General features: G+C 49.4%; 11 protein-coding genes across 11 annotated transcripts; 7 read left to right on the top strand and 4 right to left on the bottom strand.

The window, feature by feature from the left end:
- Positions 1-371: 371 nt before the first annotated feature.
- N7517_010671 (uncharacterized protein) lies at positions 372-1,431 on the top strand (the record flags this gene model as incomplete). The annotated part of the gene is made up of 2 exons (XM_056728394.1): positions 372-565; positions 621-1,431. The coding sequence occupies 2 exons, from the start codon at positions 372-374 to the stop codon at positions 1,429-1,431; spliced, it is 1,005 nt and encodes a 334-aa protein (XP_056574209.1).
- Positions 1,432-4,619: 3,188 nt separating this feature from the next.
- N7517_010670 (Zn(II)2Cys6 transcription factor) lies at positions 4,620-5,876 on the top strand (the record flags this gene model as incomplete). Its single annotated transcript, XM_056728393.1, has 1 exon — positions 4,620-5,876. The coding sequence occupies one exon, from the start codon at positions 4,620-4,622 to the stop codon at positions 5,874-5,876; it is 1,257 nt and encodes a 418-aa protein (XP_056574208.1).
- A 561-nt stretch (positions 5,877-6,437) lies between these two features.
- Positions 6,438-8,084, bottom strand: N7517_010669 (cytochrome P450; the record flags this gene model as incomplete). Its single annotated transcript, XM_056728392.1, has 1 exon — positions 6,438-8,084. One exon carries the CDS (start codon positions 8,082-8,084, stop codon positions 6,438-6,440), a length of 1,647 nt encoding a protein of 548 aa, XP_056574207.1.
- Positions 8,085-8,561: 477 nt separating this feature from the next.
- Positions 8,562-10,193, top strand: N7517_010668 (Monooxygenase FAD-binding; the record flags this gene model as incomplete). The annotated part of the gene is made up of 1 exon (XM_056728391.1): positions 8,562-10,193. One exon carries the CDS (start codon positions 8,562-8,564, stop codon positions 10,191-10,193), a length of 1,632 nt encoding a protein of 543 aa, XP_056574206.1.
- Positions 10,194-11,158: 965 nt separating this feature from the next.
- On the top strand, positions 11,159-18,172 carry N7517_010667 (Acyl transferase/acyl hydrolase/lysophospholipase; the record flags this gene model as incomplete). Its single annotated transcript, XM_056728390.1, has 5 exons — positions 11,159-11,719; positions 11,776-13,241; positions 13,290-15,453; positions 15,516-16,067; positions 16,124-18,172. The coding sequence occupies 5 exons, from the start codon at positions 11,159-11,161 to the stop codon at positions 18,170-18,172; spliced, it is 6,792 nt and encodes a 2,263-aa protein (XP_056574205.1).
- A 416-nt stretch (positions 18,173-18,588) lies between these two features.
- On the bottom strand, positions 18,589-19,512 carry N7517_010666 (Serine hydrolase FSH; the record flags this gene model as incomplete). The annotated part of the gene is made up of 1 exon (XM_056728389.1): positions 18,589-19,512. The coding sequence occupies one exon, from the start codon at positions 19,510-19,512 to the stop codon at positions 18,589-18,591; it is 924 nt and encodes a 307-aa protein (XP_056574204.1).
- Positions 19,513-19,805: 293 nt separating this feature from the next.
- Positions 19,806-21,344, top strand: N7517_010665 (questin oxidase family protein; the record flags this gene model as incomplete). Its single annotated transcript, XM_056728388.1, has 3 exons — positions 19,806-19,965; positions 20,031-20,339; positions 20,401-21,344. 3 exons carry the CDS (start codon positions 19,806-19,808, stop codon positions 21,342-21,344), a joined length of 1,413 nt encoding a protein of 470 aa, XP_056574203.1.
- Positions 21,345-21,620: 276 nt separating this feature from the next.
- Positions 21,621-22,319, bottom strand: N7517_010664 (uncharacterized protein; the record flags this gene model as incomplete). Its single annotated transcript, XM_056728387.1, has 1 exon — positions 21,621-22,319. The coding sequence occupies one exon, from the start codon at positions 22,317-22,319 to the stop codon at positions 21,621-21,623; it is 699 nt and encodes a 232-aa protein (XP_056574202.1).
- A 614-nt stretch (positions 22,320-22,933) lies between these two features.
- N7517_010663 (MFS transporter) lies at positions 22,934-24,640 on the top strand (the record flags this gene model as incomplete). The annotated part of the gene is made up of 3 exons (XM_056728386.1): positions 22,934-23,249; positions 23,304-23,406; positions 23,482-24,640. 3 exons carry the CDS (start codon positions 22,934-22,936, stop codon positions 24,638-24,640), a joined length of 1,578 nt encoding a protein of 525 aa, XP_056574201.1.
- A 1,162-nt stretch (positions 24,641-25,802) lies between these two features.
- On the top strand, positions 25,803-26,510 carry N7517_010662 (O-methyltransferase; the record flags this gene model as incomplete). Its single annotated transcript, XM_056728385.1, has 1 exon — positions 25,803-26,510. The coding sequence occupies one exon, from the start codon at positions 25,803-25,805 to the stop codon at positions 26,508-26,510; it is 708 nt and encodes a 235-aa protein (XP_056574200.1).
- A 57-nt stretch (positions 26,511-26,567) lies between these two features.
- N7517_010661 (nuclear transport factor 2 family protein) lies at positions 26,568-27,083 on the bottom strand (the record flags this gene model as incomplete). The annotated part of the gene is made up of 2 exons (XM_056728384.1): positions 26,568-26,883; positions 26,905-27,083. The coding sequence occupies 2 exons, from the start codon at positions 27,081-27,083 to the stop codon at positions 26,568-26,570; spliced, it is 495 nt and encodes a 164-aa protein (XP_056574199.1).
- Between the last annotated feature and the right edge of the window lie 285 nt (positions 27,084-27,368).

Below are 27,368 nucleotides of genomic sequence, written 5' to 3'. Positions count from 1 at the left end.
GCTTAGTGCCATGTGATGGATCCTTAAGGTCTAAGGAATGCTCACTGATCGCTGATTACTCAAAGAATGATCAGATCCATTGTGCACTCAGTCCACAATCAGCGTAGGAGAAAAGTCTTCGGTCATCCCAAATTACTGACTTTAAATCGGAACTATTTTCCTGCTCTAATTCTCTAAGATAGCTTTTGTTGAACATCGACTTGCAGATCACCACCCCCTTGCATGCCTGAGGGTTATCATCCCGGCGTAGGGGCAGCATGGTTCCCAGGCGATCATTCTTCAGATGACGCGACTAGTTAGGGCCTTCTTCGACACCATTTCACTTCGCTATATCGCAAGCATATTCCCAGCCAAAAGAAATCACCGACACAATGCCTGGATCTCCAGATATAGAAGAGGCCAATCCTTTGTTGCTTGAATCAGAATGTGGATATCGCAGTAGTCTCGAGTACTCACGAGACACGGTGGACTTCGACCGAAATGGGGACCCGGAAAATCCACTCGAGTGGTCCGACTTCTATAAATGGGGGATCGTTGCCTTGTTGTCCTTTATGGGCTTCACAGTGTGCGTATCGATCCTAGTCCTGCGCAGGTACCAGCCTGTAGCTAATGATATCCAGTACATTCACATGCATCTCGGTAACCCCCATAGCAGCCCATATCATTGATGATCTCAATGGTAGTAAAGGGGCCAAGTCTGCCACTATTATGCTTGTCACAATATGGGAGCTAGGCGAGGCAGTAGGGCCCTTTTTCATCGCCCCGCTATCTGAGATATTTGGACGCTATCGCCTTTACTTGACTATGAACACGATGTTCATTGTGGCTATCTTGTTTGCGGCTTTATCGCCCAGCGCAGAACTGCTTATCGTTTCACGCGCCCTGATGGGTATTTCAGTAGCGTGCAACGTGCTGAGCCCTGCCATTGTCGGTGACATGTTCGTTCCAGAACAAAGGGGCACTGCCCTTACTCTGATAATGTTCACTCCCCTCATCGGTGGTACCGTGGGTCCGGTTATTAGCGGTGCTATTCTGCAGACTTTAGGCTGGCGCGCTATCATTTGGATTAGCGTTGTGATGGCGAGCATTTGTCAGATCCTGTTCTTAACCTTCTTCCAAGAAACATATAAGGTCAAAATCCTGCACCGGAGGGCGGCTTGGATGACTCTTGAGATTGGGGGCTTCGAGAAGAAGAAGCGTCCTACGGTGGACTTGGCGAGCTTGCGAAACTCGATCATGCGCCCAGCAGTAGTTCTACTCAACTCGGGTGTTTTGGTGGCTCTCATACTGTTTGGATCTTACACTTTCTCTCATTTCTACATCGTAACCACAACTCTTCCAGAGATTTTGGAAGATATTTATGGACTATCCCCAACTGCAACAGGTCTTGTGTTCATTGCAAATGGTGAGATTGCTACAGCTGCCGCGTGATACCCTTCGAGTGTATGGACTAATGATATATTTTCAAGCCGTTGGCACCATCATCAGTTTTATAATCTCGAAATTCTTGTTAGACAAAATATACGTCAAGCTCCGCGCGCGAAATAACGGAGATGGCTTGCCCGAATACCGCCTACCACTCAGTATCATTGGAGCCTTGGCCCTCCCCCTGCGGTGATTCTGTATGGATGGTGCGCCGAATACAGGCTACCCTTGTGTGTGCTCATCGTTTCGATGATATGGCTCCGTACTTCTATGATGCTGTCCTTGTCCCCTTTGACGGCGTACATTGTGGATGCTTGTGGGCTTTATTCTGCATCTGCAATGGCTGGTCTGATATCAATGAGATGCTTAGCTGGGGCTTTATTGCCGCTCTCAATATCGCATGTAACTGAGAGATTCGGGTATGGCGGAGGCTTTTCTATGCTTGGGGGGCTCGGTCTGGTCTTTGCTCTCATTCCTATATTAGTTTTCTACTATGGCGCACAGTGGCGACAGCATTCTCGATATACTGCAAGTAATTTGTGATCATTTCCATCACTACGCTATGACAAAGCGCAGCAGAATTTGACGGCGTCGCTTTTTCACAACGGATCTTTTGGTATTGGATACATCTTGATCGACTCGGAATGCAATAATAATTGATGTCCCAGGAAGTGCCCACCACATTAGGTACTAAAAAGACAACTAAAACGACTATGGGAAAGTCTGCAGTGGCGTACTATCAGTCATAGACTGCCGTACCCCGATGCTTGTTGCCACTTAACGAAAAGCTCGATCTTGATTTTGACTTTATTGGCTTTTTCTTCCACTATTCCTATCCTACCGTTAGTGATCTCAGGGGACTGAAACTTAAGATAACGGTTGCGGTTGTATTCTTACGAACTAACCATAGTTGTAACCAGATGTAGACGGTTGATCGCCAGTTTCCTGAAACCGTATATCTCCCTTGATATAGAAATACACTGTATATGCGACGCTGAAAACCATTCAAGGCAGGTAGGCCTTGCGCCACTGACCAGAACGGGTAAATGGTACCCTAGCGGCCGGCTTTAAGGATCACCATGTCAGCTTTCCAATTTATATTCTTCTGCCCCACTCTAAGAGAGCGCACAGCCCGATCAAACCCGAAATCAAAGCCACAGATAGAGGGGTTCTAACAAAAATAGTATACTTGGAACGCGTCTGTTATAACTTTCTGCACTCGATAGTATATTTATGTATTGAGTATACTCGTGGCTATATCTAATATTAGTACTTAGTATCCACCGTTCTTAGTTTACCTTTTAAGAATTGCCCGTGCTAGATGAAGAAATCCTACTCTCCTGACGATAGTGAATAGCGCTTGAAGAGTGCGTCTAACCCCCTACGGCTTTTAATCGCTCTCTGAACACCGACCTACTTTAATATAGATGTAATTTCACTATCGATACGGAGTACTCCGTGGAGTGCCCTATATTATTTATATTAGCGGATATTTCCTAAAAGCCCAAACATATTGCCCGTCAGCTAGAGTGGGGTCGTCCCTTCACCATTGATCGATTTCACCTGTTGCGCTGATTATACCATGTCTGAATTGTTACTGCGACAATTTTTCGGGTACCTTGGAAGCCGTGGATCTTGCAGTAACTAGGTACATATATGTCTGAAACACCATAGTGGATAAGTAGCAGAGCGTCTACTTATCCTACAAATTACACTTATTTTACCTTTTACCTACGTTATATGAGGATCTTTTATTAGTTAGCCACAGTCTATATCTTTTAATACTTCCAAGTCCGGTTACTATTAGAGGCCTGTGTGTGGTGATATCATATCTGGTTGGTGCCCGTAGGGCCTCCAGGGCTGGACCGGGTTGGTGGAGGGGGACCCGGGAAGTGGGGTTGAATATTATGTACATCGCCCAAGCTGAGATGCGAAGTTCATCTCATTCGGTTGGCATAGTCTTCCGTACTCCGTAGCCGTTTACCGATAAGCACAGTCATCATGCGGTGGTGTCAAGCCCACCTGCCTTTTACAGTTACCTAGCATCTCGTTTAAAATTACTATTCTATGAACACATGCATGCACCAATGTGGATATGTGGTGTGCAGCAATCCAATTGGTCAGGTATTATGCATAGACGGCACGGAGATTTCCCCGAGGCTTGTTTGTGCTTAAGCCTCTAGGTAGCAGTTATCTTGCTACTCCACTGTAAATCCTGTGCGGGTGTCCTAAACTTCGACTCGTTTCAAGCTATCTATGTGGACTATGAAGTTCCAGATGGCGTCGAAAGTGCGATATTAGTGTGTCGTATTCAATCTGACGAATACAAGATGAGGAATAATACCAGAAGTATAGAAATGAGAGTGCAAGATCTCTGGATTTCATATCTATGTGATCCAGAGCAACTATATAGGACAATTTGAATAGGAGATACAGGCAAAATCAGGGGGAAAGCTGATCATAGCGGTCAGCCGTGATTCGGGTATCAACTTGCATAATACTCGACGTATTCAGGCTAGTTGACAATGTGATAGTGGAAACTAGGCGCTGTAATATACCGTGCATAATAACGGGATCCTGCATCTCAATACAAGCCAATAAAGGTCGGCCATTGAAGTTGTTGGCATTTCGATATCAGTGTCTCAATAACACTGCAGCCCATCCTGGAAGTAGTTGAAGAAATGCTCGATGCGACACAACGCATAAGTACAAGATATAAAAGCTCAAATGGTATTATTTTGGCCGAGGGATTCAATGGCCACCGGGTCAAGCGAACCCTCATCAACTGCCAAAATCCAGTTTCATTCTGCCGTGGTGTGTTGCGGAGATTTTTTCTTAGGATGGAAGGGAAACTAGTGGGTAAGCAGTAAAACAAATGAAGATAGAAATCAAACAGGGATAGAATCCATTGCTTACATCCCAATACGGAATTTTCCTTAATGCACATCTAACTGGCCCACGCCAGTCATCCCCACTAGGAGTGGATGGCTTGAGATGGGGCAAAAAGGCTTAGGCGAAGGCTTGAGTCGGGGCTGAAATCCTTCAGGATTAGATGCCCTGCCCCTCGATTGGATAAAGACATTGATGAGGCTAGCTCATATGCTCCCCTATCCCGCAGATACTCGTGTCCAGTATGTGTTTTCTTTTGTCTTTTCAACTTGACAATTACATTCTATATACCTCGGAGAATCCCAATGGCTGGAGACTCGATCCGAAGCACTCGACGGGAAAAACTACGATCAAGCTGTGATCGATGCGGTACGGCAAAAGTGAAATGCGATAAAGAACAACCGGAATGTGGGCGGTGCATCTCACATGGCGTACCATGCGTCTATGGGGTTTCGCGTAAGATGGGAAAGCCTCCACGACGTATCAGTCTATCTCAATCCACGAGCGACACCGTCACAACCACCCAAAGCAGTAGTGAAACAAGCAGTGGTGGCATGCCGCTGGATCTGGATATCTCCTCCGGCACTGATATGAATACCTGGGATCCTATGGATGAAGACAACAACAGTCACACATTCATAGACATCCTAGATGCCGGAGGAAGTTTGAACCACGAGATTCCAATACCGATGATACCGAACCTGCCCTTGGATTATAGCGAGTGGGCTATGTCGGACCAAACGAACGTCAATACCCATTTCCCTCTTCGATCCTCTCACCAATCTCCAATACAAGGGGAAGATTTATCGTCCATGACTTTCCAATGGCAATGGGACACGAGTGCACATCTCGAACAAGGGTCAATATCGCCAGAAATGGCCAACAGCCACGACTGTCAGCAGAAGTCCCACGAGATCCTTGAAAGTATATCCGTCCACAACATCAGCAAGTCCGAGGCCGACGAAGGACTCCCACCACCGACTGGTTTCGCCCTGAAAACGGAGACCACGGTCAATGGAGTGCCACTAGATGTGGTGCTCCAACTTAACCGCGAGGCAACCGAGCGTCTCATTGAACTCGTTTCTTGCCCCTGTGCGCGAATTCCCTCTGTTGCGTTACTCTATGCGTCGATCATCTCCCGGATCCTGGCATGGTACGAGCAGGCTGCCGCTTGCACACAACTTTCCTCTCTGTCCAGCCTTCCTAGTACGGCAGCAGGGAGTATCTTAGCATCCAGCGACTCTCGTAGAGGTGCATGCTCACCACCTATGCAGCCTCCAGAGGTATCGGTTGCACCGTCACGAATGATGGTTGGGACATTCAATGTGGATGATCCTCGCCTCCAGACTATGATAAATATACACCTATTATCTGGCGAGATGAAACGAGTGGAGGATGTTATTGACCAGTTTGGTTCACAAACCGGCTGCTCAACTCCGGCGACGGGGCAAATCGGGGGCCTTTGTTTGAGTCTTAATTCCTGGCTGAAGCAGGATTATTCAAGGATTTTGCATATGATGCAATCGGAGTTGAAGGAGCTGGGCATTTTAGATAGATGTTAGAATCAATGCCTATATTAGCCAGTTTTGTAGCCATTCCGGTCCGTTAGTTTCAGTGAAAATTCCTTTAAAGACCTAGCAAGTGAGTCGTTTGGCGAATTCATAGAGAGTGAGACCTTCAAGGCACTAGAGATGAGGAGGCCCTAAAAGTAGATGACGTTGCGCCGATTAGCGATGAAGAGATTGAGGGATAGAAGTGGAGGAAGGTGAAGATCCGCTCTCGTATCCGGGTCCGTCCCGATCCGCCTTGGTGGGTCCGGATCCAATTCTTTGATCCGCTGGCTTCGGTAAATATTTGATCCGATATACGGGCATGACGGATATGGAAGGCGGTACATGGGCTATTTCTACACGTGATCTGGTCGGATCTTATACTCCCTCCGAATCCCGCTTTTCTATTTCCATAAATCTCGCATTCCTGTGGTACTTTTCGGTGTATATTTTTGGTGAATTTGTTTTTGCTCTCTGTATTTTATACAATATCGATGTTGCGTATATACTTGTCACGTACTTCTGCTATCCTAGAACTCCACACGAGTACCAACTGTCGTCAATTACCCCTTTTCATTGCTGAACCATTCCGTCCACATCAACCGGAATACCACGCAACTCGTAGCCTTCTTGCATCGCAACCTGCCACTGTTTCTTGACAATTTTAAGCCTCTCTGCGCTCCTGGGCACGAATCTAGCAGCAAAAGGCTTAGGGATGGTGAAGCCACCATCGGGATACGCATTGTCACTCAAGTCCATTTCCGCCTCGACGCCATCCACCACTGGCGGTCGAATCTCAAATGCCCACATCATGCCACCGACGGCGATGTCCAGCGAGCTCTCTGCGAGACGAGCACCGGGACATGTGCGTCTACCCGTGCTGAAGGTAAAATGATCTCGCTTGTACGGGTCGCTCATAGCTGCATACTCAGAGCTGTATAGCTTATGCTCAAGGAAGCGCTCCGGCATGAATTCGAAAGGCTTTTCGAATCGTATCGGATCATAGTGTAGGAAAGCCGTATTGGCAAGAAGCACGGTTCCCTTGGGAATGACGTGGTTCTTATATACGACGTCCTGGTCTGCATAGTGACGGATCCCCGGGGCGAGGATAGGGTTCATGCGAAGCATCTCCTTCACACAAGCGCGGATATAAGGCAGATTCGCCATGTCCTCAAATTTGGGAAGGCGATTTGGGCCAACCACTCTCATCAGCTCATCGTGGGCAGCTTTTTGCGCACGTGGGTTTGCAGCAAGTTGAAGCACGAGACTGTTCAAAGTCGCAGCGGATGTCTCAAATCCAGCCTCGACAAGGCCACCAGCCACCCAGGCTAGGTCCTCGTCATTGAGGCCTTGAGCATACCAATAATCTTTGTTTTCGATGATGCTTCGTGCAAAACAGTGAGGCGCTTTCCCAGCCTCAAATTGTTTTTCCAGTCGGTGCCATAGTCCCATCTTGATATCAAGAACTCCCTTGGCGGCTTCGATCGCATCCTTTCGTCCAGGCTGAAGCCAGTTTGGCAGAAGAGCCAATGGTGGAAACTCATCGACTAGGAAAGCACCAGGCCTCGATGTTCGCCGCAGGATCGCTTGACTGCGCACTGCATTCTGCGCATCGGGATGATCCCAGTTTTTCACGCGCGTGCCAAATGTGTTGGTCATGATAATGCTAAATGCATACCTCCGCATATGCTGATAGAAGTTTCGCTGGTTGTCATTGTCCATGGCAAGGTCGAAAAGCAACTGTTTTGTCTCGAATTCTTGACTGGGCACAAATGTTGCTGTCATGGGGACAGTCGTGACCTGGCGCACCACCGATCGCTGTGCCCGCCAATGTGGTCCGTAAGGCATAGTTGGCATGCGTTTACCCCCGGTCACGATGTCATGGCCCATAGGAGAAGGCGCCTTGGAGGAAGTCTTGACGGCTTGCTTCTCGAGAATCTCCCGTACCGCCTCAGGGGTGTTGAGCACGACCCAGTTGTACCAACCGACACGGACTTTGAACACTTCGCCATGTTCCTGAGCCCATTGGCGGAATAACGCGGGCGCTTTGGGTGGGAGTTTGTAGCCCACGCCGATGAGCGGGTATGTTCTGGGCCCCGGGATGGAGTCTAGTCTTCGATCCCGGCGGAACCATACCATCAAAACGATGAAAAGCCCAGAAGTGGTAAAAAGGACAAGCAATCGATTGCTGTAAAGAAGGAGTATTTGGTCCATATTCATTTCTGAAGTTGAGAACAAATGGTAGGTTATGCTAAATCAAATGGATTACCATTATATGCGCTTCAGACATGAAAATAGTAGCCACTTGATGAATAAAAAGACATTTTTCCTGTTCCTACTTAGGGCTAGCCTGGTCCCTGTCGGGATGTTCGCGTCGGCCTGTGATATCTTCCGTACTGACCGGGTTTCAATCGGGTTTCAATACAAATACCGGGGTGGATAGTCAGGCTAACGTGAAACAACTTGCCAATAATAATAAGAATAAGAACAAGCAAATTAACAACGCATTGGCCGCGGTTTCCCCTTGAAGAAGCCACTGAGTTCGGGTCAATGTGCTGCTGCGCCGGCCGAAGGTCGAATGTAATCGATCATGCAAGGCCCTCGGTAAATACAAATAAATTCAAACATTCTAAGTTAAGCTTCTTCAGATAGAATACCCTATCAAGTGAGAAAAAATTCAATTTCTTTCAACCAACTATGGGTAGCTTAGAGCCTTCCAACATCCTCATTGTGGGCGCAGGCCCCGTCGGACTCGCCTTAGCCCTAGACCTAGGTCGACGTGGCATCCGTTCAACCATCGTCGAGCGCAATCCTAGCGCCGAAGAAACGCTGCAAGCCAAAGCAAGCGTAATCGATGAACGAACCATGGAATTCTGCCGGCTACTCGGCGTTCGTGACGATGTTGCCAATGCAGGTTACCCCGGTGACCTTCCCGGTGATACTGTCTTCTGTACAGCGATGAACGGTCACTATATTGGCCGTCTCGAGATGCCCTCAGCTGAGACACGCGAAGTCCCAGAACAGTCTGCCGAGATGCTGCGACGTTGTCCGCAGATCTGGTTTGATCCGGTCTTTGCGCGAGCTGTGCATCGTCAAGGAATGACAGATATTCGTTACGGGACGGAGCTCGTTGGATGTGACCAAAATGACAATTACGTGGTCGGTCACGTCAAGCGGGTTGCTGATGGCGTTTTGGAGGATGTGCGAGCACAGTATGTTGTCGCGTGCGATGGTGCTGGTAGCACGGTGCGAAAGCAGCTCGATATTCCCTTCCACGGCAAGAGCCTTGGGTATGCGATCAGCTCAATTGTGCGAGTTGATCTCTTGAAATACCACTCCTGGACTCCCGCAGAGCGCTTTATGTTCATCGGTCCCGACGGTACCTGGGGAAACTTCACGACAATCGACGGTCAGTCGCTCTGGCGGTTCTCCATTGTTGGTGGTAAAGAGAAAGTCGATCTTTCCACCATTGACATGGATGCCCTTCTGCAAAAAGCTCTTGGGCGCGATGCGCCTGGATACGAAATTATCAAAACAGTCCAGTGGCGACGAAGCCAGTATACCGCAGACACGTATAACAAAGGACGAATCTTCCTTGCTGGAGATGCCGCCCATACGATGTCTCCCACTGGCGGCCACGGCTTGAACACAGGCATTGCAGATGTGATGGGCCTTAGCTGGGTATTGCAAGCCCTACTCGAAGGATGGGGAGGATCTGGTCTGATTGACGCATACACTGCCGAACGACGACCCATCGCGCTTCGAAATGGAGCAGGATCCACTCGCAACTTCGGAATTTGGCTCGACACAAATGGACGCGACAAGGTCCTTGACGAAGGATTGGACGCGGATGAACAGAGAGACAATTTGGGAAAGAACATGGCCGCCAACATGCGACAGGAGTTTCAGTCCCTAGGCCTGGCTTTGGGGTACAGTTACCCTGAATCACCGCTCATTGTCCCTGATGGTTCTCCTCCGCCATTGGATGACCCGGATATGTACACCCAAACCGCTCGCCCGGGTCATCGTGCACCGCATTACTGGCTGAGCAAGGGACGCTCGACGATTGATCTCTTCGGGCGTGGCTTCGTCCTCCTTTGTCTTGGTGAGGAGGCCGAGAGAGACGGTGAAATCATGCGATTTGCACGGGAGCTGCGTGTTCCGCTCGAGAAGGTTGTTCTCAATGAGCCTGAGCTTGGTAAGCTCTATGAACGGCGGCTTATTCTGGTTCGTCCGGATGGAATGGTTGCTTGGCGGGGAGAGGCACTTCCTGATGATTCCAATGCACTTCTTAATCAGGTGAGAGGAGCTTTTCCAGTTGCCAGGTAGAAGCAGGGATGGGCTATTTGTGTTGGAGAGATTGCAGTATCAACTTGTTTGACAAATCTTACCACAGAATCTATATAGCTTCATCATCAACCACTTTTACGCGGCCTTGTTAAGTCTTTTTGGTAGTCTTCCTAGATGTCTTTTTAGATATCCTTTTAGATGTCATCTCGCCTATCTTGTTAGATGTAATTCTTTTTACATATTTCTTCCATTTTTCAGTGCTATAGCTAGAAGGATAAGAACGCCAAATTTATAATATGGTAACAATGGCTTCGAATGTGAAAACGACATTTCCATGTATAATATTTGGTTCGGGGCCGAATCCGACAGTATTGCACATTGTCTTGGGCTAATTCTCCGTATCTATATTGTAGCCATTCTCAGTGAGCGATCTAAAGGGGAAGGCGTGGAATGCAATTCCCGTTGAAACTGTCTAGATTTTCTGAACGTAGTGTACACGAATGTCTCAGATACAGAGCCTTCTGCACATAGAATGTACATAGGTCCCGATAATCATAACGGACAAATGGATATCGGGTTTTATCTCGGGTTTGGTCTCGGTTTTGCCCACTTCTTACGTGAGCCCGATAGATCGGCAGGGGATTTCTCCTAACCACACGTGGAATATCTATATTTGTTTGGCGATACGGGGCTCATGCTCCTCCACATTTCATATCGTCAGCAAATGACATTGTTGACCTCATATACAATGCAGAAGTATCCGGATCCCCGATACAGGTGTATTGTTGTTGGTGCAGATTTGATACCCGGCTACGTTCAATTTGACCCCGAGATGAGGCTGGTTTCCATGCATAATTCCGGACACTTGATGAGCACCGGCTCCTTTAAAGGAGTCAAGTCGTGCAAGGGAATATCTCAAGTCGTCCTCCAGTTGCGGCGCAAACTCCTTTCAAAACCACCCACATGCCCCCCTGGTTTTCGTGCTAAGTTCGAGTATATCCATAATGGCGGACCATTTGAAGTTATATCTCTTCGGAGACCAGACCTACGATCTTCAGACACACCTGAGAGACCTGCTTCAGAAGAGAAACAACCCCGTCGTCGAACATTTTCTCGTCAAATCCTATGATGCTGTACGTGCCGAGATTTACAAGCTCCCGCCCGCTATCAGGGATGCTTATCCGCGGTTTACATGTGTCGATGATTTGATATTGTGGAACCAAAATGGAAAGAGGCTCGTTCCTCTCGACATGGCAGTCACTTCCATCTATCAGCTTGGAATGTTCATCAGTCAATCCGACCCTGGGGACTTCTTCGCGGGCAAGGCTCTTGCGCTTGGTCTTTGCACTGGATCTCTAGCAGCAGCAGCCGTATCATGCAGCCACAGCGTTGTGGACCTAGTCCCATTGGCAGTCAATGCTGTTGTGGTAGCTTTCAAGACCGGCGTGCTTGTCAATGAAGTTGCCCACCGCGTGGCTTCCCCGGAAGAGTCGGTTCAGAGCTGGTCAGTCCTGATCCCTGGCTCTAAGAGCTCTGAGGCCATTCATGAATTCTGTGCGCAAACAGTGAGTCACTTCCCCCGCCTAAGCTTGAAGTTTGAAAGCTTATATGGTTCTTATAGGCTATGCCATTGACGAGCAAGCCGTATATCAGCGCCTACTCTCCCAACGGTATCACCGTCAGTGGGCCACCCAAGTCCCTCGCACAGCTCAAGGAATCGAAGCAGGGCAAGGATCTGATATTCAAAGAGATCCCCATCTATGCCCCATACCATGCGCCACATCTGTATTCTATGCTCGACGTCGCCGACGTTATTGGTGAACTTGCCTCCGACGAGGTTTCTCAGTGCTCAGAACAGGTTCCTCTATTTTCAAGCACTGGAGACAAAGCCACCGGACGCAATTTTGGGTCGCTCCTAGAGTCTGCTGTTAAGCAGATCTTGCTGCAGACCATTAGCTGGAGTGATGTGCTCGGGGAACTTCAGGTTTATCTTCAGAGGGCGACCCCACAGTCATTTAGTGTTGTTCCTATTGGAAGCACAGCTCACCAGTTGATCTACACTGCACTGAAGCAGACGTCGCTACGGACCCTGGTGCCCTCTACCCAGGCTCATGATACATCGGCTTGCGTTCCTACAAATTTCAATGCCTCCCAGGAGAAGTCTAAGTTGGCCATCATTGCCATGTCAGGGCGCTTCCCTGGTGCTAAAGACAACGAGGCATTCTGGGACGTTCTATACCAGGGCCTGGACATGCACAAGCCAGTCCCAGCTTCTCACTGGGATGTCAACACACACGTCGACCCCACTGGAAAGACCAAGAATACTAGCGCATCGCCATTTGGTTGCTGGCTTGATGATCCGGCTGGATTTGACGCGCGCTTTTTCAACATCTCTCCGCGCGAGGCGCCTCAGATCGATCCCGCCCAACGACTGGCCCTGATGACTGCGTACGAAGCAATCGAACAAGCTGGACTTGTTCCAGATGCTACTTCCTCGACCCGACGTGATCGTGTTGGTGTCTTCTACGGCGTTACCAGTAACGATTGGATGGAGACGAATAGTGCACAGAACATTGATACATATTTCATCCCCGGTGGAAACCGAGCATTTATTCCCGGCCGGATCAACTACTGTTTCAAGTTCAGTGGCCCTAGTTACGCAGTGGACACCGCCTGCTCATCCAGCCTGGCTGGTATCCACCTGGCGTGTAACTCGCTTTGGAGAGGAGACATTGATACTGCTATCGCCGGCGGGACTAATGTTCTGACTAACCCAGATTTCACTTCTGGTCTTGACCGGGGTCACTTCCTTTCGCGAACTGGAAACTGCAAGACTTTCGACGATGAGGCCGACGGCTACTGCCGTGGTGAGGGTATTGGAACAGTCATCATCAAGCGGCTTGACGACGCCATCGTCGACAAGGACCCTATTCTCGGTGTCATCCTCGGCGCTTCCACAAACCATTCTGCCGAGTCGGAGTCGATTACCCGGCCTCACTCTGGAGCCCAGCGCGCAATCTTCAAAAAGATTCTGAACCAAGCCGCTGTGGACCCGTATAGCGTTAGCTATGTGGAAATGCACGGAACGTAAGTCACCTCTACCCGCTTTATGAAACAATACTTACTATAATTCAGAGGTACTCAAGCGGGTGATGCCGGCGAAATGACCAGTGTTTTGGACACCTTTGCCCCGGCGCTCTCGGAGGTCCCCAAGGGCCGGACAGAGGAGCAAGCTCTCTACTTGGGCTCAGCAAAGGCAAACATTGGCCATGGCGAGGCGGCCTCCGGTGTCTCGGCCCTGATCAAAGTGCTCCTGATGATGCAGAAGAACATGATTGTCCCGCACTGTGGAATCAAGACCAAGATCAATTCCAAGTTCCCGACCGATCTCGCAGAGCGAAATGTCAATATCGCTCTGGAACCAATGGCGTGGGAGAGAAGTACCGACCCTTCCAAGCCTCGCCGCGTCTTCGTGAACAACTTCAGCGCGGCTGGCGGCAACTCAGCACTCTTGATTGAAGACGCCCCAGTCCAGGAGCAGCTGCCCGTTGCCACTGTTGATCCCAAAACTGTGCATCTAGTCGCCGTGTCGGCTAAAGCCGGAAATTCTCTCCAGGGCAACCTGCGCTCTCTCCTTGCCTACCTGAAGCAGAACCCTGAAGTCTCTTTGGGTGAGCTTTCATACACTACCACAGCCCGTCGAATGCATCATAAACACCGTGTCATGCTTGCTGGCTCAAATATGACTAATATCTGTACTCAGATCGAGACTGCACTTCAGGATAACCTAGGAATGACCCGGCCAAAGAGTACCCCAAAGGTGGTGTTCACCTTCACTGGCCAGGGCGCGCAGTACCCGGGAATGGGCAAGGACTTGTGTGAAACCTTCTCTCTCTTCCGCACTGAGATAGCCCGACTCGACCAGATCGCGCAGCGTCTGGGATTCCCGTCTTTCTTGCCTGTCATCCAGTCTGATGAGACAGACATCGGTATCTTTGACCCGACTGCTGTCCAGCTGGCCAGCGTCTGCATGCAGATCGCGCTTAGCAAACTATGGGCATCGTGGAACATTTTCCCCACTGCTGTTGTCGGCCATAGTCTCGGCGAGTACGCTGCTCTGAATGTCGCAGGGGTGCTCTTGGATGCAGACACCATCTATCTCGTTGGAAAGCGGGCCGAGATGCTTCAGGAGAAGTGCACGCGCGACACTCATGCCATGCTTGTCGTTCGGGGGTCAGTAAATGAGATTGCCGAAGTCCTCAAAGATCAAGACTACGAGACGGCCTGCATCAACTCCCCCGTTGAGACTGTACTTGCTGGAACAAAGGAAAGTGTACTTACCTCCAAGGAAGCCCTTACCGATGCCAGCATGAGGTCCACTCTGCTGAAGGTCCCCTATGCCTTCCACTCCTCGCAGATCGATCCCATTATGGCCGATTTCGCGGAGGTCGCCAAGGGCGTGACATTCTTCAAGTCCAAGATCCCAGTTCTGTGTCCATTGGAGGGAACTGTGGCTACAGAAAACGAGTTCAACCCTGCCTATCTTTCTCTTCATGCCCGCAAACCCGTCAACATGTTCAAAGCGCTCCAGGCTGGCTACAGCAGCGGTCTTCTGACGGAGCAAACTATAACAGTCGAGATTGGTCCTCACCCGGCCATCTCTGGCATGGTTAAGGCTGTTCTAGGATCGCAGATGATCACTCTTGCTTCTGCGCAGCGCGCTCATTCAGTGTCGCAGGTCCTCACGACCGCACTGAAGACTCTTTATACCGCAGGTGCCGATGTCAATTGGGCTGATTACCAGCGTGACTTCAAGTGCTTCCACAGGGTTCTTCGTATTCCGGCGTACAGCTGGGATCTGAAGGAATTCTGGTTGCAGTATGTGAATGACTGGTCGCTGCGCAAGGGTGATCCGCCTATGACAATTACTGCTGGGCCAAGCCTGGAAAGCACAACAATCCATCGCATCGTGGATGAGTCTGGCGACTCAACCAAGACTAAGATTGTCGTTGAGGCTGATATCGCACGCAAGGATCTCAGCCCGCTGGTCCAGGGCCATGAAGTTGATGGAATTCCTCTCTGCACGCCATCGGTCTATGCGGATATTGCCTTGACCCTGGGTACCTATCTTCTCAACCGTTACCATCCCACCCAAGAGGACAATCTGGTCGACGTGTCGGACATGACTATCTCGAAGGCTCTGATCCTAAAGGATGGAGCAACAGAGCAGCTTCTCCAGGCCCACGGTGAGGCGGATTGGGCGTCTCAAACCGTACTGGTCAAATTCATGTCATTCGACGTGAGTGTTCCTTCTCCACTTCTCCTTCATTCACTTTGAAAGAAATGCTAACCTAAACACAGAGCAAGGGCAAGCTTCAGGAGCACTCCCGCTGCGTGATCCGATTCAAGAACCGCAGTCTTCAGAAGTCTCTCCAGAATGCCGCCGGCGAAGTCAAAGCCAAGATGCAAGCTTTGCGTGATGGTATCGCTCGTGAGACAGTTGCCCGTTTCAACCGTCCCATGGTATATCGCGCTATCCGTCCTCTCGCTCGCTTCCACGACGACTACCGAGCCATTGATGAGGTCGTGCTCAACAGCTCCACCTTGGAGGCTTCGTCGCGTCTCAGTTATGGCACTGTCAAGAGAGGTGGTCAATATCACACTCATCCCGCTATTATTGACTCCCTCACACAGTCCTGCGGTTTTACCATGAACTGCAATGACCGCACAGACCTCGACAACGAGGTTTTCATGAACCATGGCTGGGGCTCGCTCCAGATCTTTGAGCCCATTGACTTTGACAAGTCATACACCACCTACACCCGCATGGAGGAAGGCGCGGATAAGTTGTGGCATGGTGACGTTGTCATTTTTGACGGTGATAAAGTCGTTGCTTTCTTCGGAAAAATCTCGGTAGGCTCCCTATCCCTTCTCATCATCTACCATGCACATATACTGAACATATCTAGATCCAAGGCGTTCCCCGCCGAGTGTTGAAGGTTATCCTGTCTCTTGAGAGCGGCGTCAAGTCACAGAAGCCGCAGCAGCCAGCTAAGGCAAAGCCAGCTTCTACTGGTGCTCCTGCTTCTATTGCAGCTAGTGCCCCTGCGCCCAAGGCCTCTCAATTCTTAGCAGCCTTGGTGATTATTGCGGATGAGAGTGGACTCTCTATCGATGACTTGTCAGATAGTACTGTTTTCGGTGATGTTGGTATCGATTCCCTTTTAGGTCTCACTATCTCAGCCCGCTTCAAGGAGGAGCTCGATCTTGACCTTGACTTCAATGCCTTTTTCTTCGAATATCCGGCCGTTGGTGATCTCAAGAGACTTTTGGGCGGATCCAGCTCTGGCCCCACGGCTCATCACTCTCCATCCTCAACTGTGTCTAGTGATGCCGGTATGGACACACCCGTCAGCATAGGAACAGGTGCCACCACCCCTGTTCTATGCGAGAACAAGGTTGACATGAAGCGTGCGCTGGAGATCATTTCCGAAGAAAGTGGTGTTGCCATGGATGAGCTTACTGATGACACCAACTTCGCTGACTCTGGTGTGGACTCTCTCTTGTCTCTCGTTATCGTGAGTCGCTTCCGCGAGGAGCTGGATTTGGATATTCAACACGAGTCCCTCTTCCTTGAATGCCCCACTGTGGCCGATCTGAGACAGCTGTTGGTGGGCGATGCTACCATCAATGAGCCTGTTCTAGAACAGTCATCAGCCCCTGTACCTCAAATCCAGCAGACGATTGAGCCCATCGTCACAGATGAGCATCCTGAGCTTGACCCAATTGCACTGGCTGTTCGGAGAAAGATAGTTATTGAGTATGTGGACAAGTACACTGCTGGCTTTTCTGTCGCTAGCCCTTCGCCCTCAGCCATCGCACCATCGGCCAACGAGAAGGTTGTCCTGGTAACTGGAGCATCCGGTAGCCTGGGAAGCAACCTTGTTTACCATCTGGCTCAACTTCCAGACGTGGCAAAGATTGTCTGTCTCAACCGCGAAAATCGAGTTGAGCCCGAAATTCGCCAGCAAAAGGCTATGCGGGGGAAGGGAATACGATTCCCAGAAGCGCTCAAACATAAGCTCGTTGTGCTGCAGACCGACAGCGCTAAGCCCATGTTTGGACTGGAAAAAAGTCAGTACGACAACCTTACTGGCTCTGTCACTCACTTGATACACCAAGCGTGGCCCATGAGTGCCAAGCGTGCGCTTTCTGGGTTCGAGTCGCAGTTCCAAGTCATGCGCAATCTGATCAATTTCGCATGTGACAGCAGCTCCCAGCGTCCTGCCTCCTTCAAGTTCAGCTTCCAGATGGTTTCCTCCGTCGGTGTCGTGGGTCACTACCGCCTTGGTGACAAGGAGGAAAGAATTATGGTTCCAGAAGAGAGTGTCGATATCGACAGTGTCTTGACCAATGGCTACGGAGAGGCCAAATGGGGCTGTGAGCTGATGCTGAGCCGTACTATCCAGCAATACCCCGATCAATTCCGCACAATGATCGTCCGTTTGGGACAAATTGCTGGATCCAGTACCAGCGGCTACTGGAATCCCATGGAGCATTTTGGATTCCTGATCAAGTCGTCCCAGACTCTCAACGCCCTGCCCGATGCACCTGGGACGGTTTTCTGGACCTCGGTGAATGAAATTGCCGGCACTTTGTCTGATCTTGTCCTGGCCGATAACAATCCTCATCCAATTTACCACATTGAGAATCCGGTTGGCCAGCCCTGGAAAGAGGTTAATGCCATCTTGGCTGATGCTTTGGGCATCAAGAACCTGATTCCATTCGAGGAATGGGTTGCGCGCGTGAAGGCTGCGCCCCAGCGCAATAACCCTGCTTCCACCCTGTTGGAGTTCTTGGATAGTAACTACCTCCGTATGTCCTGTGGTGGACTTGTTCTGGATGTTAAAAACACACTGGAGCATTCCAAGACTCTCGCCGCTGTGGGACCTGTGAGTGAGGAGGTTGTGAGAAAGTATATTCATATCTGGAAGGAGATTGGCTTTTTGAGCTCATGAACTAGATAGATCTATACGGTGTATGTATTTCATTTGGTTTTTGGTTTTTGGTTTATAGTTAATGTTATCTTCATATTTTACGTTTCGGGTCATATTATCAAACTTCATAGTCTCTATAACTTATCCCCTCTCGCCTCTTTAGTCAACTATCCCAGAATAGATCAGGCACCTAGAGATCTTTATAGACCTCTCTGCCTGACACATATTCACAAATGTCAGGATTAGGAGTGTTGAAATTAATGTATATGGGGGCTTTCCGTGGATTAACAATAAGCACACATTTCCTATAAGTCGAAGAAGAATGCAAGATAGATTTCGTACAAGCAGTATTAAGCTAAGGAAAGGAAAAACGAGTCATATAAAATACTATCAATATTTTTTTACGGAGTACAAATTGCTTCTATCAATGCTACTTACTATATCTCATCTATGCTAATGGTGGTATATTCGACCTTCAGACCCGAGAGCTCCTTCCATGCCATCTCATTCTCTGTAACTTTCGTACTTGGCGTTTGGACTCTCTCTATAACCTGTCTAACCATGTCGGCAATCTTGTTCGAGACCTCCGTGGAACGAGGAATATCATGCCCACCACCATGATCAAACTCGACGGTATCATCACAGAATTCCGCCAACTGAATACCAGCCGGCCACCTCGGATCCTTCGAACCATATATATTCACAGTAGGGATTCTGATCCGAGCATTCACAGGAAACTTGGTGAAATCAAGGCCAAAAACATCACTGCGCTTTGGCCTAAGCTCAGGGTTATGCAAATTGCGATCTGAAGCATATTCCCACAGCCCCAAACCACGGTTGATCAGATACAAGTTTTGAGCTAGCACTGTCAACCGCCCGGCTGCTTCATTCAGCAAGGCGCCAGTGTACCTGTTGACTTCATGCGCATACGGCGAAACCTCTAGACCCATATCTTCGAGGGCTAGAAAGGGAACGCCGCCACATATGAAGATGGCTGCGCGGAATGGGAGGGGTTCCAAATCGGGCTTGTTGCTATTCATGGCATGGTAGAGCGCCATAGTTGCGGTGAGAGAACATCCCTGAGAGAAGCAGCAAAAGGCGTCGTAGGGTCCATTTTCGCGCGCATAATCGGATACCCATTTGTGGGCGAAGCGAATGGACTCGGGTGTGCCTTGAGGCCACCATGTGTATGTTTGAGTCTTGTAGATGGTGTTTATGCCGGGTGCGCCTTGGCTGAGAAATGGGGCGTCTATGAAGTCGAAGACATAACTATCATCGAGCTTGGATCGAAAAGCGGCGGTTTGGGATCTGAAGATTGAGGCACTGGTTCCGTGGCCATGAAGGCAAAGGATACGAGGCATGGCGTTTTTGAAATTCCGGTGTATGGATGTGTTTCGATGGGGATACTCATGTATAGTATGACTCTTAGCATGAGACTAGATCCACCTTAGTAATTATACAAGCAGTGCATCCCCGGTGTTGGGGCTAATCTTACTAGGTATGTCAAGATCCTCCATGAACCCGATCGGTTCCCGAGATCGTCACTTTTCATATTCGGCTCCCGAGTTAATTCCTTGTATTTTTCCGATGATATATTTCTTGATTTCATTTTCAATATTCTGTTCGCAAATAGAGTGTCCCTTAGTCCAGCAATATGACCCAACCGACGGCAACAACTGTTCTCTTGTCTCCAGAGACCACTCCAGGCTATGTTCATGTTAATGGTCTGACAAGAGAGAGCGCAAAGATTGTATCCGAATTGCTCACTAAGAACCATACTTTATACAAGACGCGATGGAAGCTCACTCTTCACAGTAGGTTTATAGTATATTCGCATACAATTGATCTAATCTAGGGTGAATGGCTAACCTGGATTTAGATCATCTCACTCACCACCTCCTTGCTATGTGGGCACTGGGAGCGACCACGGCTGAGATCCAGGATATGTGGGATTACAACACGCCTTATCAAGATGACATGAACCCCGGATACCCAGAGGCATCTTCCAATCATGGTCTGCAAGATCCAGAGATTTTTGAAAAGTGTCTGGGGATTGACGATTGCTACCCGGATTTCCTCAAGTTTTTCGAGGAAGAAATCACCAGCAAGGGAATGCAGGAAGTTGTCAAGGAATATCTCTTTAAGGGAGATGAGCGAGCGAATGACATCCTAGGCCGCATGTTTTCGGGTGAGCCAACATCCACCTCTACAACGCCAAAGGTTTACTAATTCACAATCCACCCGTCTAGATCTTGTCCATCCGATGATTCACCTTGGGTGTGGCATTGAATTTAACCAGCCGAGTCTCGTCGCAGAAGCGCTGGCCGGAGCCTGCGTTCACGATAACTGGCCCTCGAGCGTCCTTTTCCCCACAGAAGAATACGTGCGTGCAAACCCGGAAATACAATCTAAATCGATGCTCCAAGTCCTTTATTCCCTCCAGGCAGATAGCCATATTTGCACAGGAACGAGAGAGGACGACCCTTTCAACAAGATTCCCGACGGCTTCCTCAAGCGCGTCACACCAACGCAGCTGGTACCCTACCTCAGCCAGCTCCAGGTCAAGCCTGAGCCCGAGGACCTCAAACTTAAGCTATCAGACATGATGCACACCTCCGCATACATTCTGGGAGCTGCCCAGCGCCCGGGTAAACGCGAAGCCATGGACTTTGTGACTCTCCATGCGGCCACACTGGCAGCATTCTTTCCTGCAATTTTGGCCCAGGACTGGCTGTCCAACGAGGACAAAGCACGACTGCTCGAAGCCACAGCACGTGTCGATGCAGTGATGTATGCTGGTACAACGTGTCCACCCCTGTACGCCGACCGAGTGGTCAACTACATACCACAACATCCGACGCATGGGTGGTCTGAGCTGTTCCATCGCGCAAATGTCTACCGTGACGAGGGTCACGCTGTCAAGTTGCTTCGCGCTCTGTATGCCCTAGAACCGCTGGAGCTAGGACCGGATTTTCCGATCGCAAAGAACGATTTCTTCAAGATTGCGCACATGGGGATTGACTCCATTGAGCGGGCGATGACCGAGGAAGATGGCAATTATGTGCCTAAGGAGGTCGCTGCCGGGGTCCTTCAAAGGGTTGGGCGTGGAGGAGAAATGGTGGTCGGCAACATGACCCGGTGGGTGTTTTATGGCGGGCTGCCCAATGCTTGGAGACATGTACCTGCAATATAAGACATATAAATTAGTAGGTTGAAAACTCTAAATTCCAAACCAACTCCGTTTTGTTGTGGAATTCATCTCGGTAGCTTTAAGATGAAGCAAAATCAGCGAGATTATCACTAAGCTACAATATTGGATTGGTGTTCTGGTGAATACTGCTCAATAAACACGGTGGATATGATTTGGAATCTAAATATAAAGAAAATACAGAAAATACAAAGAGAGAAGAAGAAGGAGAGACTGATCAAAACAAAAATGAGGGCTCATATAGTCACGCGAGATGCCGTTTCACCAAGGCACAGTTCGACCGAGGTAGTCGAGGTATTCGAGTCCGGGTCGTTCTTTCTTTGCAAGAATTACATTAATCAAGTTGGGGATGCTTTCTTCAATGGTAAGCCGAGCATCCGCACCCCCCAACTCGGTTTTGACCCAACCTGGAGCCATCACCACCATCGGGCGCGATGGGGCCTGACGAGCTGCAAAGCTTCGCATGTACATATTCAGCGCGGCTTTAGTGCCACGATATACCTCTCGCTGACCTGTTTCATTGTTGCTGATGCTTCCCTGTCCAGAGGACATCACACCAATAAGGCCCTTCGGAGCCACGTGATGTGCTAGACTCTCAACGACACGCATGGGGCTGAGCGCATTCGTGACCATAACATGTACAAACTCCTCGGTTGATACATCGCCAATTTTTTGGGTTTGGTCACGATTTGTTGTTCCGGCGTTGACAAAGAGGACGTCAAATATCTTGCCCGACAAACGCTTGTCTAGTGCCTGGATTTGATCCGGTTGGCAAATGTCCAAGCTCTCAATGTCAACCCGACCATTGTACTTGTCTGCTAGCTCGTGGAGTAATGTTCGCGACTCTCCGCGGACTGTTCCAACAACGTTCCATCCCTTTTCCAGGAATTCGGCCGCCATGGCGTGGCCAAGGCCACGCGAAGCGCCGATGAGAAGGATCGTGGGGGGTGAAGCGGACATCGTGTCGAGTTATTTCGGAATTGATCAATATTGAGCGGCGTGGACACCTTTTGTACCCAGCAGAGTCGGCTCGGCATTTTCAGTTATCTCCGGGCCGGATTCCCCCTAAGGAAAGCCACTGATGCTTGTTATCCATTGGTACGATATTGGTTCCCACATGACTACTTTTACTTCCTATGTGCAGTTTACTAATCCCTCTTTCCGGAAACTCATCTCCTCATCTACACAATCCGTGCTTCGCCGTATCGCGACTTATAACGTATTGGATTTCAGCGTCGAGGTCCCGGGGAAGACTTAAAAATAGGGATCTGCACGGACCCGCTGATAGGCCCGCCAAGCTCACTAGTGTAGCGGATCCCGGGCATCAAACGTCTGCCCCAATTGGCTGGCTGGACGCCCTTTCTTTTTCTTTGTCTTTCTCTCGTTCACGGAGTATATCATGGCCACATTCTTTAATGCCCTGTGTCCACCTTGGCATCTTCTTCTTCGGCTTTGCTGTCTTGGGAAATTGCGTATCTCCCCGAAGGACCCATACAATGCCTGGATATGTATAAGCATCGTGGCATCCGCCCAGCTCTACTATGCACCAATCCCCACTTGAATTGACCGGAAGAATGCCGGGTGACGAGAAGAAATATGGCGTGGCCATCAACAACCTCAACCTCAACCGCGATGTTGAAATGTCTGGCACAGAGGCTCCGCTCTCTCAGCCCATTAAGTCCCTAGGGAACGTGGAACCGAACGTGAGCACTATCCGACCAAAAATTGTTGTCGTTCCTCGCTCGGAGCGTCGAGGCCTGCTGGGTCGGTTCTCCCTCATTCCTGAGATCACCAACCCCCGTGAGTATGGCAATGGAACCAAATGGGCGATGACAGTGGTTGTCAGCTTCGCTGCCATTACATCCTCCACGGGCTCCTCTATCTTCTTCCGTGAGTAATGTTGTTTGTTTTTCTGCGAATGATTTCTCATTGACCGAATTACAGCGGCCCTCACTGAGGTAGCGCATGACCTAGATACGACCCCAACGGTTGCTAATCTGTCGCTGGCGTTATACTTGCTCGCCATGGCTTTCACTCCTATCTGGTGGTAAGTAGACCTGCAAAAGTCTATCACCCAGTCAGAAGCGAGAGTTACAAGAGCTTTGTTAACCATGAAGTACAGGTCCGCGCTATCCGAGAAGCATGGACGGCGAACGATCTACCTCCTCTCATTTTCTCTCTTCCTGGTTTTCTCCTGTATCAGTGCTGTCAGTGTCAACATCGCAATGTTGATTGTTTTCCGAACTCTCAGCGGTGGAGCTGCAGCTTCCGTCCAGTCCGTAGGCGCGGGAACCGTCGCGGATATCTGGGATCCGAAAGCACGAGGGAAAGCTATGGGAGTCTTCCAACTGGGCCCTCTCTGTGGGCCCGGTCTGGCGCCCGTGATCGGTGGTGCTTTGACTCAGGGTCTCGGCTGGCGAAGCACCCTCTGGTTCCTCACCATATTTGGCGGTGTGATGCTGATGTTGATTTTCCTATGTTTGCCGGAGACGATTGCAAAACGTGAGCCAAAGCCGCAGACCGAAGAGCAAAAGAACACCACCATTGTTGTCAAAATATTCATGGCTATCGTTGGCCCGTTCAAGGCACTAGCCCTGCTCCGCTTTCAGCCAGTCATCGTTGTAATTTGGTCCGGTGTCATCGCCTTCTTCACCATGTACATCATGAACGTCTCCATTCAATCTGTTTTCGAGAAGCCTCCCTACAACTTCAGCGTTATGGAGGTGGGTCTTGTATACCTGGCACCGACAATCGGGTACGCCATCTCGTCAATTTTCGGTGGTCGCTGGATCGACCACATCATGATTCGTGAGGCGACCAAGGCCAATCGCTACGATGAGAACGGCAAGCTCAAGTTCTTTCCCGAGGACCGTATGAGGGAGAATATCTGGCTGGCTTTGACACTGTACCCAGCTTCGTTGATTTGGTACGGCTGGTCCGCTGAAAAAGGTGTCCAGTGGGCGGTCCCCTGTGTCGCATCCATATTCTTCGGGCTTGGCATGATGCTGGTCATGGGCACTGTACAGACCGCTTTGACGGAGTTCACTCCCAAGAAAGCATCTAGCGGTGTCGCCGTGGCAAACTTTGTGAGAAATATCCTCGCGTGCACGGGAGCCGTCACCACTCAACCCATGCTCGATGGTATCGGCAACGGATGGATGTGTACTTTAATTGGTCTGATCGCGTTTGTCACGGGTATTTCGGCCATCCTTTCTCTCCGCATCTGGGGACCCCAGTGGCGGGTGTTGATGGACCAAAAGTTGAATGCCTCAAAGCCGTAAGTATTTGTGCTTGTTGCTTGCCCAGTTGGTGTGAGGCCAGCTTACATTCTCGGGGTCGGATATCATCATTTTTCAACTGTATAGCTTCTTATAAATTGGCATACCAAGATTTGTATTTACTCGACTCTAATAACGTCAATAGTCTAGTTAGATGACAGCAGTCAAATTAGGTAATATCATTATCGTCTGCGAAATATGCTGTCCCTTTAGCGATGCATGTCCGCAACAGTACTAGTCAACGCGAAGCATTGAGGTCTCACGTAATTTACCCTTGCCCGGTCAATAGCCCTTAGGGCTGGACTCCCTGACGTCCATCGCCAACCTTTGTACAAACCCTCAACCCTCATAAGCATAAGATTATTTCTCCATTTTAAATAGTTTTATTAACTCGACATGTGCCCTCTCGAACATCTATAATATATAAATCGCTCGTTCACCCCGTAGAGAAAGTCTGGTGCTACCACCAAGACATATAGGACTCAGGCTTCAAACCCCCTTTTTAAAAAACCGGTTTGTTATTATCTCTCTATCGGTCTTCTTAATGTCTTTCCTAGAGTCTTTTAGAATATAACGGCTAACCATCCCGTAATATTGTTACTGGGGCACCTTTGATACGAGCTATTTCTAGACCTTGAAGAGAATACATATATCTATAAATGTTGCTGGCAGCTGGTTAACCTTCTGCCAGCAAAAAGCCAGTTGGCGCGATGGACCCAAAAACCTGCCGTAGACGCCCTACCTTGGTTATCACAAGATGCGAATGTTCCATTGCCCAAATGACTCCATCTAAACTATGGCCTAATCTCCAGGTCTGCTGTAGTAGTGGCCATTCAATAATTCTAGATTGTTTGGCCAATCAAGGGCCATCGTTGGTTGCCGATTCCACCTCGAGAACCCCCGATGCAAGAGATTTGAGAATGGAAACACCGAAATAACTATATGAATGCCCGATTCAAGACATTTTTCTTTACTGCTTCTCCATATTATTCTGATTAAACCCGAGAGGGAAAAAGCTATCTTCTTTTGACACTCGTTATTCATGGACCGATTAACCACGAGGCGGATTACATTGTTCACTGCACTTTTTTTCATATTGCCCGGATTACAAAAATTATTCCTCTCCCACCAGTCAAACCACCTCAATATTCCTGTTCTAGCCAGAATGAATCACTGGAGCAACAATTCCTGGAACCCACGCTGGGAAGCCGTGGACACATACGCCATTTCGCATGGACACCCAGACACCCGACCCAATGCCCAGATTCTGCAGAATACAATGTCAGCGTCCGATAGAGCAGGCTTACCAAGTCATGCACTCTCAGCCGCCCAGGCCAAGTTCCTTTCGCTGCACTGTCGCACCGCCAATGTGACGCATGCACTTGAAATCGGCACGCTAGGCGGCTACTCTGCCATCTGGATGACTAGTCAGAACCCACAGCTACACCTGACAACTATCGAGTACGATGAATACCACTACAAGACGGCCAAGAGAAATATTGATCGCTCAGGGCTGGCGGATCGTATCGAGGTCATTCATGGTGCTGCGCTTGATGTCCTTGGCCGTTTGCGTGAAGAGGTTCACTTGGGGAGGCGGTCTGGATTTGGTTTTACCTTTATCGATGCGGATAAGGTAAATAACTGGAGGTATTTCCAGTTGGCGAAAGATATGTCCAAGCCGAATTCTGTCATCTGTGTTGATAATATTGTGCGTGATGGACATCTGGTCAGCTTCGGCGATAACGATTCGTATCTGAGAGGTTGTCGAGATGTTGTGGAGAGGGCAGGCAAAGAACCCGGTGTGGATTCTATTGTGCTACAGACTGTGGGCGAGAAAGGGTATGATGGTTGGCTGTGGGCTGTGGTCAATTAAGCTGAGAATATGTTCCAACGCTATATGTTTGAGGTTTTCTGATATCGTTTTAACTAGTCAAGTCCATAGACCGTGACCCATCACCTCGAAGTCACCCTCAATCCACATCGTTCTCATTTTGTAGAACTTGATCTTCCACAATCCCTCAGACTCGACCTTGACCATCTCAAGGTAATAGGTACCGCCGGTCCAAAACCAAGGCGCTTTCGGGTCAATCCCCGTACCAAGACGGCAGTGCTTCGCATTGTACAAGCACGAGAGGCTTGCCTCCGTTCCACTCTGCGCAACATTGATGCGGACGCTGGTGACGTAGTGGGTGGTGTCGAGGTGGATGATGGTTTTCTCGAAGCACGCGAGGTGAACTTCCTCCAGACTGTTCATCTGTCAATCGAACAGGTCCCATTTCACGTCCTCGGTGAAGGCCGAATTGAAAAGCTCGGCATCGTTGGTGTCCATACCGAGCATAAACCGATGGAGTGAATCAGAAATAGCTTCACGGGTGTCAAGAGCCGGGGTTAGAACTGCCGGGAGGGCCATAGTCCTGTCGTAGGCTGCCATAGCTGCATCAGCCATCTTGAGAAATTTTGGTTCTGAAGGAATTCGGGGTTCCAATGTTCGAATGGGCGTGACTTCAATCGAGCCCTGCAGCACGACTCGCACTTCTAATATGATAGCCTCTATTCTTTTCCGACCTCATCACCGAAACTTTGATCCCCGAAGTAATTCCGTTGTGTATGGAGTCGGTGGCCGAACTCTCAAGTGGTATGAAAGTGGATATTTCGGCCATTCGGGTAGCTATAGTAATCTCTTCGGTTAATGCCAAAATGTGCCCACATACTAGTCAAAGGTTGGCGGAAT

This window comes from Penicillium concentricum (assembly GCF_028827145.1).
Source record: "Penicillium concentricum strain IBT 3081 chromosome Unknown utg000006l_segment0_segment0, whole genome shotgun sequence".
Classification (NCBI taxonomy): domain Eukaryota; kingdom Fungi; phylum Ascomycota; class Eurotiomycetes; order Eurotiales; family Aspergillaceae; genus Penicillium; species Penicillium concentricum.
This window is presented reverse-complemented; position numbering and strand designations above follow the sequence as displayed.